General features: G+C 37.2%; 1 protein-coding gene across 1 annotated transcript in view; it reads left to right on the forward strand.

The window, feature by feature from the left end:
* Positions 1-420: 420 nt before the first annotated feature.
* lhfpl6 (LHFPL tetraspan subfamily member 6) overlaps positions 421-17,344 on the forward strand; it is a 39,105-nt gene continuing 22,181 nt past the window's right edge. Inside the window, exons 1-2 of the mRNA XM_048180774.1 lie at positions 421-739; positions 1,802-2,306. Coding sequence (XP_048036731.1) covers positions 1,922-2,306 — 385 coding nt within the window. The 5' untranslated portion in view covers positions 421-739; positions 1,802-1,921. The remainder of the gene's footprint in view (positions 740-1,801; positions 2,307-17,344) is intronic.

Raw genomic sequence — 17,344 nt, forward strand, 5'->3', positions numbered from 1 at the left:
ACTTCGAAAATCTACCGGAAATAGTAGACCATCCGGGGACTTTTGGCATACTCTTTTCAACATACTATGCTTTGGGACACACTTATTTTAATCTCACATACTATTTAGGATGGATAGTATGGACACTGGGACGCAGGGATGATTTACAGAATATTTTATGTAGGCTAAATTATTAGTTTTATGTAAAGTGTCATTTGTATCATTGCTTTTTTCATGTTGTGGTTAAGATCGACATATAGTTAATTTCATAATTTATTTATCCTTAATTTGTATTTTGTGAAATTCTAATTTTCATCACGTATTTGTCTAAAAAAAAAACATTTATAATATGTTTTCATGGCTGGTGGAGACACGACAATGAATTACAATGAAATGACAAAAATTACTGCTTAGACTTTGACGAGGGACTTTGAGAGAGCGCGCGGTAGCCAGGCGGAGTCTTACGTCGTCTTGGGAAACACAGCATGTCAGACCAGCCCCTGGGCGGAGGATCTGGAGATTGATGCCTCTGCTTGCGCGTTCCCACTCCGTTTTAACACACTCGGTTTAGTCCCAGTCAGAGACGTGCATGTGCTCGGGCAGTAAGTGGACTGTAGACGCCAGAGTTAAAGACTTAATGGACGCTCGACCCAGGACCGGATAGAAGCAAACACATTTTCACCACATTTTGTCGTCTTTTATGCTCTTTAGTTTTTGAAAACAAGTGGAATCGGAAACAGTGAACGACCCAGCTAGACATGTAAGATATCTATCGAATGCTTGACTCACTTTTGGACTCTGGTTTCCACATGACAGCTCGCCATAATGTTTTCCTTTATGTTTACATTCCATATGGCTAGGGATAGAGGACTCATAATGTGTCCATTAACTTTTCTTTTATCAACATCAAGATTTAAGGTTAAAATGTATATGAATGCGTGAGGAAAAGTGTATATATTATGTGCTTACGTACCATTTGAAATCTTCTCTTACCTACGTTATTTGAAGTCTTGTCAAAGCACACGGATCTGTGGTGTCATAATATATGATGTTAATAAAATGAGCCAAATGCTGTTTAAAATTATTTTAGATGGATTACAGCATGTTACACCATATGTCATAATCCTATTTAAATATTTATGCAACTAACGTATATATATATCAATAGGTATGAAAATGTAAATTGTAAACACACGCTTCATTCTGTTTAAATCCCATACTCCACAGTTTCCAGAGTCTTGAAAGTATTTTGGATATTTATATTGTATTTTTGTCTTATTGGAGACATTTGAAAAACTACTGTCTGTTCAGTCTGTTCTGGTTTCATATATAGAAAACTACCCCAGAAATCTTAGTAATGAGTAGTAATCATGCATGATGACTGGAAAAGTAATTAAAAATTTATCATGAACTCTTTTCATAATTGAGGGGTTCTCAGAAACGGAAGTCGTCAAATTTGGGTAAACTTCTATAGTTGTGAATGTAAAAGGACAGCAGATATATTTTTTGTATTCCCATTTGCTCCAATAGCAAAAAAAAAAAAATCCATGATAGCATTTCTATGACTTTCCAAAACACAAAGTATAGGGTTATAAATGTAAATAATAATAATAATAATTATTATTATTATTATAATAAATAATACTGTGGAAATGCGTCATCACAGTCTCTAAAAAGTTTTTTTTTTTTAAACTAGTGTTTACCTGTGTTTCTTCAAATAGAAATGTACATATGAAAGTGAGCACGTTTCAGTAACCTTTAAGAATTTGAAGAGATTTATGACATTTTACTGACGTTCCTGCACTTTTTACTATTTCCTCAGGTGTAACCGAGCAGGAAGACATTGGGAGGATCTGGGCCGGTGGGCTTAGGAGCTCTGCATTCAACCTGAAATCAGTGTCTTTTGCATCTATATGAAAGCTTTTAGTTTGAGCTGAGTGAGATGGCATCCAGTCTTACATGTGCAGGTGTGGTTTGGGCCCTGTTGTCCTTCCTTTGTGCAGCCACATCTTGCATAGGCTTCTTCATGCCATACTGGTTGCTTGGGTCACAGATGGGTAAGCCAGTGTCATTTGGAACATTCCGGCGCTGTTCCTACCCCGTAAGGGATGAGGCCCGTGGTGGGACAGTTATGTTGGAGCAATGTGGGCGCTATGCCTCCTTCCAGGGCATCCCGAGTCTGGAATGGAGGATCTGCACGGTGGTGACGGGGACAGGCTGCGGACTGCTGCTCCTGGTGGCTCTCACGGCAATGATGGGATGCTGTGTTACGGATCTAATCTCTCGCACCATCGGACGAGTGGCAGGAGGGATACAGTTTGTGGGAGGTGAGTTGCAATTGCAAGAAGCTTGACTGGGTATTCAGTGGATGGGTAAATGGATAAATGGTTGGATGAATGTGTGGATAGATGGATTGAGAGATGAAAAGTTTGATGGACAGCTCGATAAATAATTGAATCGGCAACATGGTTTTAAGTATTAATAGATTAATAGACTAATATTGAATTTATATCGGCCACCCCACTTTCTGGTAAGTTGGTATCAGCATTGGTCGCTACTAGTTTTCAGCGAATTTATTGGTTGGATGCATAGATGGGTTGTCAGAATGATGGATGAATGTTTGGGTAAATGGATAGTCAGATGAAACTCTGAAACTTTGCAAACACACACTTCCGTTTGCGTCTTCATAGACGCAAGTACTTAGCAACTCCTGAGTGGGAACTCATGACGACGACCGTATACTCTAAATGAAACTCGGTGTGCTTGTTTTGACATTCGGTTGCTGCGATTCATGTCATCCTGTGAAGAGAGGAGCCTGTGACCTCTTGCTGATTCGGGCAAAGACATCAAACTTACATCCTGGTGAAAATCAGTTTGAGTTTGTTTGGTAACCAAACAAATGGTGAAAAGCAAACAAGAGTTTCCTTTCATGTATTTAGTACTGTTCAGATGGGATTGGCTTTTCAAACGACTATTGAGTTACAGTTGTTAACACAGAACGTCTTATGATTTCATGTTCTGATTTCAGATGGGATGTGGGCGAATTATGGTTAAATGATAAAATAATTTAAACATTATGTATGTAATTAAAATCATAGTTCACCCAAAATGAAAATTCTGTCTTTCCACAACTTATATGACTGACTTTCTTCTGTGGAGCACAAAAAAAGATGTTCTTGTCCATAGACTTTCATTTTATTGACAGAAATGCTCTTCAAAAGTCATACAGGATTAGACCGACATGAGGGTGAGTAAAAAATGACCTAATTTACATTTGTTTGGTGAACTGTACCTTTAAAGGGTTAGAAATTTCTGTCATTAATTACTCATCCTTGTGCCGTTCCAAAACCTTCTTTCATCTTCGGAACACAAATTAAGATATTTTTGATGAAATCCAAGAGGTATTTTATCCCCCATAGAAAGCAATGTAATTACCATCATTCAAGGTCCAGAAAAGTAGTAAAGATATTGTTAAAATAAGCAACGTGACTAGTCTGACTACAGTGGTTCAACCTTCATGTTATGAAGCGACGAGAATACTTTTTGTCTGCAAAAAGATAACAAAAATAACGCCTTTATTCAACAATTTCTTTTCTACCCTGTCAGTCTTCTATGCAGTTGACGCAGTGAACGCAGTTCATCGCTTCCGTGTTTACGTCAGAACGCTGGCTCAGTATTTGCCGACACTGTACAAGTGAGCAGCACGACACATGCGTGTGATGCTGACGCAGAAGCCGGCCAGTACTGAGCTGGCGTTTTGACTATTTTACTACTTTTCTGGACCTTGATGGTAATTATGTTGTTTTCTATGGGGGATAAGGGGACATTTGGATTTCATCAAAAATATCTTAATTTGTGTTCCAAAGAGGTTTAGAATGACATAAATTTCATTTTTGGGTGAACTAACCCTTTAAGGGAAGGAAGTCATTAACGTAAAAATCATACCTGATGCTTCTACTACTGTGGCCTTTCTGATCAGTTTGTGATTGGACCTTCTATATTGCTTTTCTTTTTATATCAAATGCAATACCAGCGGTACTTGAACCGCCAACTGTTATTTTACCCAGATGGCAAGCTGAAGTCAGCCGAAAGGTCTAAATCCATCATGAAGGTGCACCAGGCAGTGAAACGAGAAATTTAAGCTTTAGTTATGGCATTCACCAAAGGTCAAAGTAAATGAGGAGAAGCGTTGTGAAAAATAATATACCGTAATCGCACACATTCCTCTCCAGGCGTTCTTCGATTTCTCACAGGACCCCCGAGTTAGCCTGAGAAACTTAAATTGCTCAGTAATTTATACAGAGGTTATATGAGGGAAAAAAAACAGACTTGTTCAAATGTCTGTGAAGCATAAATTTACCTGACCTCCTCGGGGAAAACTAGTCCAGGCCAAATAAGCTTTTAATGGTCAAGAAAGCGGATGTGCCTTGCAAATAACAGCATTGCTCACACACACAGGCAGAAAAAGAGCAGAAGGTGACACAGAATAAATTGGCTCTTGTTACTGTCCTTTTTACGAGATCTTTATATTTGTGAGGCAGTAACAGAGCTGCTTATGAAGCGATTGGCCCTGTAATAAGCAGTATATGAGGGGAGGAGGGCCCCTCATAGGCCCTTATGACTTACATCACCCTCTCTTCTTTTGACTTGCCTCTGAGCAGTGACTTTGCTCCATTTCAGTGAGATGGGAAATAATGAAGGTTGATTATATGTGACCTCTCTTTGAGGGACCTTAGGCAACTGTTCTCTCTTTCATATCCCTTTCATTTTCCCATCTCCTTTATGCTCTCTTTACTTTTCCACACACACTTTGATACGTACACCTGCTTCCTTTGTGACGTTTTATTCAAGGGCAACTAAATATTTCCTGTTTGCAGTTTTTCCTTGTCCTAGAAAGCTGTGGCTTTGCTTTGTCTTTTTTTATCACTTGATACAGTAAAGGCGATAGAGACTTGCTTACGGACTTGCTAATGCTGGGACAGATGCCAGATGCCATATTGGTGTATAACATCTTCAGTTTGCCCTTTTCAGGTGGGAATATTATTCGTTATAGGTCGAACTTGTGAAGTCCTGCATCCTCTTGGGTTTCCTCTCACACACACGTCTTGCTTCACAGCACCCGTTGCATGTTTGCATACGTCACGCACGCCCTCATGAAAGACAGTCGGCTCAGTCGTGTGTTTCATACACTGAATTTACCATAGGATTTATGGATTCCATCTGGCTACTGTCAGGATCCTGGCCAATAAGAACACAAGACCTTGAAATGAGTCTTATTCGCTTGAGAGATCTGCCGATATGACTGAGTTGGTCTGGGTGTTTTCTCAATTACTCTTTAATGTCTTCTTATCACATTAGTGTAATACTGAGGACATGTCCTTTCAGAACAACCAGTTCCTTGGAGATGTTTCTCACTTTGCTGTAATGGCTTTGCCTGATGAGTTTGTTACAGTGTGCCAGTGCAAAAATCAACTGTTTGGATTTCTACCCATGCTTTTCTACCCTCATGCAATGCCTTATGTCTCTATCAAAGGGCTGTTCTCTTATTTTCTTTCCTTGTCTCTTACCTTTTTACTGTTCAGTGTTTGCTGCACTGTATCCATTTCGATGGAAGATGGAAAAGAATGCGTTCATTGAACCATAACTATGCCCAAGAGTCGGTATAACTTTTTTTTTTGCATTTTCTGCAGTAGTTGCAGGCAAGACTCTAAAAGGGTTTAACATAAAATATGATGAATAGAGTTGAAATGCTACACTGTTACACTATTAATAGCTCATAGCATTATCAAATTACAAAAATATTTATAAATTAACATGGAAGGTTGTGTAAGATCAAATTTCTATGGTTTTCTATTGACTTTCTGTGGAATTCTGCATGTGCTCATTCTGCAAGTGCTCATCCAATACAGACATGCTTCATTTTAGGAAAATGCAAAAAGAAAAGAGAAAAAAAACCTGTATAGACTGGTTTTGGGCTCACTTGACAATAAAACATATTTCTTAAAGGGTTAGTGGAAAATTCTGTCATTTATTACTCACCCTCATGCCGTTCCACACCCGTAAGACCTCCGTTAATCTTCGGAATGCAAATTAAGATATTTTTGTTGAAATCCGATGACTCAGTGAGTCCTGCATAGCCAGCAATGACATTTCCTCTCAAGATCCATAAAGGTACTAAAAACATATTTAAATCAGTTCATGTGTATACAGTGGTTCAATATTAATATTATAAAGCAACAACAATATTTTTGGTGCGCCAAAAAACAAAATAACGACTTACATAGTGATGGCCGATTTCAAAACACTGCTTCAGGAAGCTTCGGAGTACAATGAATTAGTGTGTCAAATCAGTGGTTCGGAGCGCCACAGTCACGTGATTTCAGCAGTTTGGCGGTTTGACATGCGATCCGAATCATGATTCGACACACTGATTCATAACGCTCCGAAGCTTCCTGAAGCAGTGTTTTGAAATTGGCCATCATTATATAAGTCGTTATTTTGTTTTTTTGGTGCACCAAAAATATTTTTGTCACTTTATAATATTAATATTGAACCACTGTGCTCACATGAACCGATTTAAATATGTTTTTAGTACATTAATGGATCTTGAGAGAGGAAATATCATTGCTGGCTATGGAGGCCTCACTGAGCCATCGGATTTCAACAAAAATATCTTAATTTGTGTTCCGAAGATGAATGAAGGTCTTAAGGGTGTGGAACGGCATGAGGGTGAGAAATAAATGACATTATTTTCATTTTTGGGTGAACTAACCCTTTAAAGGCAGGGTAGGCAAAAAAATGTATAAAAAACTTTTTTTCAAAATTTATTTAAACTTTATTTATATATCAATACATAATTAAAATGTAAGTACTCTGAAAAAGAAAGTATAAAAATCGAGTGTCTGTAGACCTCTCACGACTGTTTTAAAGACAGCTCATTATTTCCATTCACTCCACCCCCTCCCTTCTGGGCTCCTTCCAAAGCCACGCCCCCAAAACGCATGAACGTGTGACTCCGACCACTGAGCTGGAAGACGCATTATTTACCTGAGACGAGCGGAGAGGAAGGAGCACAGTGCATGTAGTGACATCATGTCAGAATCACATGTAATAAAAATAACTTTAAAATTATGAAGATAAACAAACAAGATGTATTTTAGTACTCACTATCAAGCTAGCATATTGATATTGGTAAAGTTTAAAATATATATTTTTTGATTCGCTAACGAGCTAGTTAATCTATAAGGCAAAGCTAAAAACAGGTTGCATGATACACGTTTTTCCATTACCATCATTTACACTGTGATGAAGATGAATTTCGTGTAAGATTCATAACATATACGTTGTTCTACAGATCAACAGAGTAACATACACTCAAATATCAACTCACAACTGCATTGCAGACACAAAATAATAACACACACATACAACAAAGTGTGTACGACGCACACAGATACAAGATAAAGACATCAGTAAACATAGGTAGAGAATATAAAAACAAAACAAAGGCGAAAAAAACGTGCAGGTAAACTTGCAGGTGAACATGGTAAAAGACTTAGACAGAGGGTAAAATTATGCACAATTCAACACTATAGCTATCATCTTGTGCTAGGCCTATAGATTATTTATCGTCTCTACTACGGCTCGCTAAGTAATGTTATGTTAGCTATATTACGCAGCTACGTGTGCTAATGACACATGCTTCATGAAAAAATAAACAAAAAAATATGTATGATCAAAATACAAAAAGAAAGATTTACCTGTCCAGCAGAAATAAAGCCATCAAGGAGTCACTTTTCAGCCCCTTGAGTTCCCTCAGTTCTCGCCATCGCTGGAAAGCCACGCCGATATTAACTCGCGTTTTATTTCTTTGTTTATCCAAAGACTTTTTGTTCATTGCCTTTTCTTGTACTGTTACTGTCTTCCTTTTTTTGCCTGGTTTGCCTTCACTAACTGCATAGGCCGATACTGTGAATTTAGCTTGCTGTTTCTCTGCCATTGTTTTGGTATTCCTAGGATCCGTGCCTCTTGGATTCCCCAAATCAAACGTGCGCGCGCAAGTGGGCAGGTCATGTGTGGCAAAAGGGTGGTTGCCATGGTTGCGAGAGAGTGACAGCCGCCTAAGCCAATCCTATGTTTCGTCCCGGATGGAAATAATGAGCTGTGTTTAATACAGATTAAACGGTCTAGAGTCACTCGATTTTTATACTCTTTTTACCAGAGTTCTTACATTTTAATTATGCATGTATATATATAGAAAGTTTAAACAAATTTGGAACAAAATTTCTTACCTACCCTGCCTTTAAGGAGGGTCTTAAGTGTTAGCATGCTAATATATATAAAATATGAAAAAGTACAAATCTATATAGTCAAAATTTATTAGCTGAGAGAACTAGTCGTTTATGATTGCTATCAAATGCTGTGACTGGTCTAATAGATTTTTCCAAAATATCACTGGACAGAAACACTCCTTTTTTAGCAATTGAGCTTGCCAGGGTCAACTTGCAGGCTATCCAAGCTAATGAGAAATAGTTTTCGTGCTCGTCTGTGCAGCCAACGACAAATAGTTAGCATGCTTTGCTCCAACTTTTGCCATGGTGAACTTTTGTCATGGCCATAACTGATACACCGTTTTCATTTGCGAAAACAAAAATGGCAGCACCGTGGGTGGAAACGTGCAGATTAAGGGGTGGTAGTATTATAATAGGAGCGAAGTCTGAGCGGCTAGTCAGATTTTCATGATATGTCCCCTTTAAAAAGAAATTAATACTTGTATTCAGCAAGGATGCATTAACTGTTTTTTAAAAAAATGCTGTTATTTTGAACTATTCATCAAAGAATCCTAAAAAAGGTATCACGGTTTCCACAAAAATACTGAGCATCACAACTGTTTTCAACATTGATGATAAGAAATGTTTCTTGAGCAGCAAAACAGCATATTAGAATGATTTCTGAAGGATCATGTGACACTGAAGACTGGAGTAATGATGCTGAAAATTCAGCTTTGACCACAGGAATAAGTTACAGAATTTTAAAATAAATTAAAAAAGAAAACAGTTTTTTAAAATTGTAATAATATTTCACAATATTACCATTTTTACTGTATTTTTGAACAAATTGGTGAGCTTAAGTGTCTTACAGACCCCAAACATTTTGTATTTGCATGTATACTATAATTGTGAATTCCTCATATTCAGTTCAAGTGACAAAAATGAGGCCAATTCATGTCCACCTGTGTCTCCAAATATCACAATCGCTCTGTGTTTTTGTGGCCCCTTCACTCCGTGGATCACGTCGTCATACTTACAGTGGGGAAATCTTATACAAGCTTACCCTAAGGAAAACACAAATAAGTCAGATGGCAAAAACTCTGCGTGCGTGTGCTCAAGTGAGCTTTGAGACGTGACGGTTCAGTAATCCGGCCGGCAGCAGTTGTCTTACTGTAAGCTTTCACTTCTTGAACTGTAAGCTTTCAACAAATACCAACAGAGGGTCAATACAGCTTGGAAAACACGTGTATGTTGTCTGTCAATGTTTGAGTTAAAAAACTGCACACAATATGGCGTTTTACTCTTATCTTTAAGTCATTAAGCAGGTAAAGTATGACAATAATCATTAACTTTTCCAGAGTTGTCCTTGACTTTACATCTGGTCACAGTGGGCTGCAGGGTTTGCCTCCTGATTTCCCTCTGTTAGCTCAGATGTCAAATATGTCATGTTTGTGTGCTGTGTAAATCTCTCTCGTTTAAATCTAGATTGACAATATTTAATTAGTCACGCTGGAATGTTTCTAATTGCGTATACGACCGGGTGTTGAGAACTGCTGATTTTCGTGTACATTCGTGTGGGTGAACACAAGCGTGTGCGCTTGAGCGACGCGCCGTGTGTATTTGTGGTGGTGTGGGAACAGCCCCAGCTAAGGGTGTAAATGCTGGTTTTAGCTGACCCGTGCCGACCCCTGGGCGCTTGGAAAGAGACGGATGGAGAGATTAGAGGGCGTAGGGTGGTGTGAATGGGAAAGACAGGCAGGATCCAGCTGATGGAGACAGCTGCAGCAGCAGGAAGAGACTTACTGGCTCCAGGACGAGGAGAAGACTGCTGCACATCTCTCACTATGTCTCACTGTCAGTTTCTCCACTGTCTGTAGATCCGTCTGAAAATTCATTGGAATGTTTGGAATGTATTTGGAATGTTGCTGGAAAATAGGAGAAAAAGAGTCTTGAGAGAGTGACACTTAGTGAACTGAATAGGGCAGAGGTAAAGAAAATCTGTTCCTGTCCTTCACAGAAATCAATGACAGTGGTAACAGATATTGTCTTGTAAATTTGACACCAATGGGTGTAGCCCATTATGAATGCAGGATGAATTTCAATCCACATTTTATCCTGTTTAAATGATACCCAAGATTAGAAATCTCATGAGGCCTATTTTTCACCATAAATTCAAAAATAAATTTTATTTTAGACAAGACAATGAAAACAATGAAGCCTTTATTTAAAACCAATAAGATTATTTTGCACTGTGATTTTATTTTATTTGAACGACTATTAAGCTAATTTTCCCCCAAATTTTCTTTGCTTTAATTTCTCCTGTATGTATTCCATAATTTTAAATGGTGAATGTAACAAATTTATTGAATGATTGTATAATGAATTATTAAACATGATGATACACATTGCTGTAATTCAGTAATTTTTGTATTACTTTGTTAAGGTAAAAATAATAAAAACTTGGGGGAAAAAAACTTACAGGCAGAACAATAAAAACTACAATGATGTGAAATATTTCTCAATAATTTTTTTTTGCACTTTATACTAATAACTTTATATACTTTATATACTGAAGAAAATGGAAATTGTGTCATGAAAAATGATTTTTAAAAAAAATAATGATAATAATAATGGTCCAAAAAATGTAAACCATTTTTTATATGCATAAAATATTTTCTTTTTTTTTCTTTTTTTTTTCTGGACAGATTTTGTTAGTCACCCTAGTGCCTTTCAAATTATAGTATGTTATAAAAAATAAAATTCCAGAAGATTCCTGTGATGGGCTGGTGTGCATCAATGCATGCTAATATTGTCAAGAAACCTATGGAAGATCTGTTTGTAATTATTCCTTTTCAGCTTCTTTTATTGAGGCAGAAACTGCCACAGCAGTTTTTTAAAAGTGTAAATTTAAAAGTTACGTTATAATGAAATTTAAGATGCTAGCAATACAACAACTTGATATCACCAGTGTTGGGGGTAATGCATTACAAGTAATGTGTGTTACGTAATCAAATTACTTGTGTTCAAGTAACACATTACTTTTAAATTTACAACAAAATATCTGAGTTACTTTTTCAAATAAGTGACGCAAGTTACTTTGTTTTCCTATTTACTGACTGACACCTATCCTGTCCCCATGTTGAGAGAAATTGGGAGTGAGAAGAGAGGCGATATGTGAGCTGTGTCAACATGATGGTTATTGTAGTTCTAGACTAAATGTGAACATGCATTTGCACAAAACTTGCACAAAAACAGATTCAGTATTCCCCAAAATGAATAAAAACCATGAAATGCAAACTCAGACTATCATGCAAACATGCAAAAATTAAATATGTTAAATAACACAAATATACTATATATTTAATCTACCTTTATTAAAGGTGCCGTAGAACGCATTTTCAAAAGATCTAATATAAGTCTAAGGTGTCCCCTGAATGTGTCTGTGAAGTTTCAGCTCAAAATACCCCATAGATTTTTTTAAATTCATTTTTTTAACTGCCTATTTTGAGGCATCATTAAATATGCGCCGATTCAGGCTGCGGCCCCTTTAAATTCTCGTGCTCCCCGCCCCCGAGCTCGCGACTGCCTTAAACAGCATAAACAAAGTTCACACAGCTAATATAACACTCAAAATGGATCTTTACAAAGTGTTCGTCATGCAACATGTCTAATCGCGTAAGTACAGTGTTTATTTGGATGTTTACATTTGATTCTGAATGAGTTTGAGGATGAGTTAACTGGCTAACGTTACACTGTTGGAGAGATTTATAAAGAATGAGTTGTGTTTATGCATTATACAGACTGCAAGTGTTTTTTGCAAGTGGCTCTTGTCTCCGTGAATACAGTAAGAAACGATGGTAACTTTAACCACATTTAACAGTACATTAGCAACATGCTAACGAAATATTTAGAAAGACAATTTACAAATATCACTAAAAATATCATGTTATCATGGATCATGTCAGTTATTATTGCTCCATCTGCCATTTTTCGCTATTGTCCTTGCTTGCTTACCTAGTCTGATGATTCAGCTGTGCACACATCCAGACGTTAATACTGCCTGCCCTTGTCTAATGCCTTGAACATGGGCTGGCATATGCAAATATTGGGGGCGTACATATTAATGATCCCGACTGTTACGTAACAGTTGGTGTTATGTTGAGATTCGCCTGTCCTTCAGAGGTCTTTTTTTAAACAAATCAAATTTACATAAGAAGGAGGAAACAATGGTGTTTGAGACTCACTGTATGTCATTTCCATGTACTGAACTCTTGTTATTCAACTATGCCAAGGTGATTATTTTTTTTGTTATTAAAAAAATAAAATAAACAAGGTGAGAAAAAGTAACACATTACTTTCAATAAGAAGTAACTAAGTAACAAAGTTAGTTACTTTTTTAGGGAGTAACACAATATTGTAACACATTGCTTTTAAAAGTAGCTTTCCCCAACACTGGATATCAAGATGCAGTTCTGTGATGTTTTCATGTCCCAATGCTGTTATGCACTTTCCCATCACAAAGTGCAAATATAAGGATATTTTATTCTTTAGAAAACAAAAATGGGTCATTATACAAGATGTGCAATAACAGTTCTCACTTTAGGAGCCGTTTAGGAAACTTGCCATTCTCTATTCTTTCTTGTTATTTGAGTCACACATAATTTAAGGCATATTTAGGAGAGATGGTATCATCAATGATGATTCCTTCTCTCCAGATTCCAGAGAAACGATGTGAGAGCAGCAGGGCACCATCAGTTGGCCAATCCCAACTTTTATAAAGAAACCCACACGGTTTACAAGAAATGATTCCTCCGTGACTCCTTAAGGAAATGACTCTGAAACCATTCCAACACGCTGCAACATTGGCCCCCTTGACAAAACTGTACACAGCCATAAGGATATGTAGGTCATGGCTTTGACTGGTTTTCGCATGTTTACATTCTTGTAAGAAAAGCGGCATGCTGCATGACTTCATTTTCAGCTCAACAAAATCTTTGCCTTTGCTTTGCACCAGTCTGGAAAGATAGGTGCTTTCTTTGCTCGCTTTGAATTTTGTCCTTGACCTATAATGAGCAAAGAATTTTTGGGTTGAGATAAAAAAGGAATTTTTGGGGGGTATTCCTTTTTTGTAACACTTTTTTTTTTTTACTAAATATAATGCAAAGTGACATGAGAATAGTATAGTGTATATTGTTTGGTCTGGACGACGAGACTTAGAATGAGTTTGCAATGGGTTTGTTGAATATAAAGAGATTTTTTGTTCCCATTGTTTTGAGCATCTGTTGTGTGGCCAGATAAACTGGAGTCAGGCGGACACGTGCTGGAAGGAGAGCTTTCATTCATGAATTATTCATTGAAACTTAACTGGCTAAAAAAATCTGTCTTCAAATCCAGTATGATATTTTAGCTTTGAGGCGTAAATCTTGAAACCAGCTCACATAATTGAGAAAGGCAGTGATTCACAAGAGAGCGGGGATGTTCAAATCCTCAGATGCTCAGAATAGCATATGTGAGCGTGTGGGTGAGTGCAGCGCATGAAAAAGCGCCCTGATACTTTTTCATATTTGCCCATCTACCATGTCCTCAGTCTGCTTCAGCGTCCCTTGAATACAGTATCTATCACTCCTTCCTCTGACATCTGACAAAACTATGAGCAATATGAGACAGTGGTCAATATGAGACATTGGTCTTTTGTTCTGGTTAATGGGATTGTTCACACAAAAATGAAAATTCATAATTTACTCACCCTCATGTTGCTTCAAACATGTATGACTTCCACTGAAAACAAAATAAAAAAAATTTGAAGGATCGTTCTTTTCTTCGTTTTCAAGCTTCAAAAAAGCGTAAAGTAGTTCCATGTCATTATTCAGTGATAATAATCCCCTCCAGTGAGCTGTTATCTGCTTTGACTGGATCATTGAGTGAATGAGTTGAATTTGAGAACTGGATTAGTCTGATTCATGAACATGTTATCATGGATCATGTGAAATGAAATGGATCGTGAAATGGATCAACCAATTTATCCAAAATCAACTGAAAAGATCTAAATCAAACCAGTTCTTAAACTTTTATATTTGATCACCTCCCATCTTTAAAACATTTAATACATGGTTACAACTTACTTTTTTGTAAAATAAATGTTATTACTCAAGATTTATGATTTGGTATACCGCTGTGTTGAAACAATGGCATTTTTCGAAAAGAGAAAATCATACAGGTTTGAAACTGCATGAGGGTGAGAAAAGATGACAGAATTTTCATTTTTGAGTGAAATATCGCTTTAATTTCTTATCACAACTTTTTTTTCTTATCCAGAAGAGCAAGAGCTAGACGTTATTAACTTTTCACAAATACGCACATGCACACTTGAACAAAGCCAACTTTCCATGGATAACTGAACAAAGGATCCTTTGTGTTCAAGAACTTTGAGAAGTTCCATGGCGAACTTGGCTCAGTCCACTTCCAGCGCTGCGTGGTCCCTCTCCGGCCCGGCTCCCTCCCTCAGATTGGAATGCAGGTCTGCATTCTCCTTTGGGCAATCATGCTGGAATGTTCCAGGCTTCCAGATGGTCCTCTAAGGTCCACGACTGTGGCAGCAGAGACATTCTTTGGCTACAGTAAAAGAGGAAATAAATGGTTTTCTCTGCTAACTCAGAGACCCATCCAAAAGTGTGGCAGAGGATGATTTTTTTTGAGGATAAAGCAGAAGAGAAGAAAGGTTTGGATTCACACAGATGGCACATGCACATTTGAAGGAAGCTCAGTAGAGAAGGGTTTTCATCTCTTGCAACCTGAATGTGGTATCTCTGAGGAACCATTAGGGCCTTCATGGATTTTTTTCAGTCTGTTTACTGCTTTCTTGAATTTTATTTTTTCCCCCACAACACTGTAACCTGCAGTTTCTGTTGAAGCTGATGTAGTGAAAAATGAAAATTCTGCCATCTACTCACCCTCATGATGATTTTCTTCCATTGAACATAGAACAAGAACAGAGTAAAAAGAACGTGCCTGCTTGCTCTTTTTGCAGTTACAGTGAATGAGGACTGAAGCTTTCAAGCTTCAAAAAAGCACCAAAACATATCATAAATATATCATTATAGTGCTCCATATGACTTATTTACCATACACTGCAAGTCTTCTGAAGCCATATGATATCTTTGTCTGTTGACAAAAAAAGTGTGTTGTGTGTTTAAAAAAAAGTAAGACTTGATCTACTAATCTAGTAGTCTGTAAATCTTGTGACCAAATCATTGAGTTCACATTGAGATCACATTGAGATTTAGATCTGGATACAATTTGTGAACAGATCATTCACATTGCTTTTGTGAACTGGATCAGCTGATTTATTGACTCAGAAGAACAGTTCATGAATGTGATTTCAGTAAATAATGATTTCAACTTTGTTCTTCTCACACAATACTAAGGAAGACTAAGACTAAGAAGACTTGGAATATTGCATCTAGTCATTTTGAACTACCTTTATCATACTTTTATGGTGCATTTTTGTCTATTTTTGTCTATTTGTGAAAATGGAGACCAGGATATTTAAACAATTTCCTTTCATACTACCATTCCAAATTTTGTCTGTAAGTAAGTTTTTTTTTTTTTTTTTTTTTTAAAGAAATTAATACCTTCATTAATACCTACATTCAATTTATCGAAAGTGACAATAAATACGTTTGTAATGTACAAAAGATCTCTATTAAAAAAAAGCTGTTATTTTGAACTTTCTTTTCAAAGAATCTTGACAAAAAATGTATCACAGTTTCTATATAAATAAATGTTATAAATATGAATAAATATTAAGCAGCACAACCGTTTTCAAGATTAATAATGTTTCTTGAGCACCAAATCAGCATATTAGAATGATTTCTCAAGGATTATGTAACTGAATTTTCAGCTGTCATTACTCTAGTCTTCAGCTTTGACACCAAGGAATACATTTTAGTTTAAGAGCTCCTTCAAAAACATTAAAAAAAATGTAATGACCCCAAACTTCTGAACAGTATTGTGTGTTCCAGAAAGTTGTGCAGGTTTGGAACATCATAAGGGTGAGTAAATAGTAAAAAAATGTAATATTTGAGCGAACTGTTTCTTTAAAAAGGAACTTGGCTAGTATAATTTTAAATAGCTAACATATTATGTTCCTCTGAGCAGAACTTCAGCATTCTTAATTCATTCCCTGCCTCACACCGACATTGTACAGTTTTTGCGCAGTGTGATTTAAAAAGGAACAGACTTTTGGAATAATCTTGCATTTATGAAAACATTCCCAGCTGTTGACTGTTATGATGGTAAATGAATTCAAGAGCTTAGTTTAGGACACCGCAGTGGCCTTTTCTTCTCCGTGTTCTTTTCTCTCACCATTTCATGCCTTCCTCAGTCTCTGACTGATTGAAATAAGAGTTATGGTCCGTGTAAGTCTGTGGTGGTCTGTAATGGCGTGTGATGACAGCGCGGCTTTACATCATGTGCACGAGGCTGATAGCAGCGGCTGGCCGCCCGCTTGAGCCGAGCTCAGGACTGTCAATCACGTCTAGGGATTGAATGCCAAGTTTTATGATGGAACTCAGTGTGAACACTTTGGTCTAGGCAGCTGCTCGCTCTAACTAATTTATAAAAGGGATATTTCACCCAAAAATTAAAATTCTGTGTTCATTTACTCACCATCATGTCTTTCCAAACCTGTATAACTTTCTTTCTTCTGTGGAACACAAAAGATGCATCATTTTAAAAGCTTAAACCAGTTGGTGGAATAATAGTTTTGTAGTGCCTTGTTATATTACTCTGATGTTCCTTATTGGTGCAGCTCAAAGGTTAAACCTAAAGACGATCCCTGTCGGGGGTCAGCAGGAGCGAAAGGGTCGTCTGGAGATCGTTTACCCTTTATTGCCTTCTCACACGTTACTGTCATGGTATTTTAGTCATGCTTTGTTGGTCTTTTGGTAAAAGGATTTTCAGAAGAGCAAGTCAGAAGATGCTTTTGAGAGGGACACATGCCTCTGTGTTCAAAGGAAATCTTGTCAGGTCAGTTTTGTTTTTTTTCTGTGGCACAAGAACACTAAATTAGCACAGTTGGTTTTTCCTCAAATTTA

This window comes from Megalobrama amblycephala, linkage group LG2 (genome assembly GCF_018812025.1).
Source record: "Megalobrama amblycephala isolate DHTTF-2021 linkage group LG2, ASM1881202v1, whole genome shotgun sequence".
In the NCBI taxonomy this organism is placed as follows: domain Eukaryota; kingdom Metazoa; phylum Chordata; class Actinopteri; order Cypriniformes; family Xenocyprididae; genus Megalobrama; species Megalobrama amblycephala.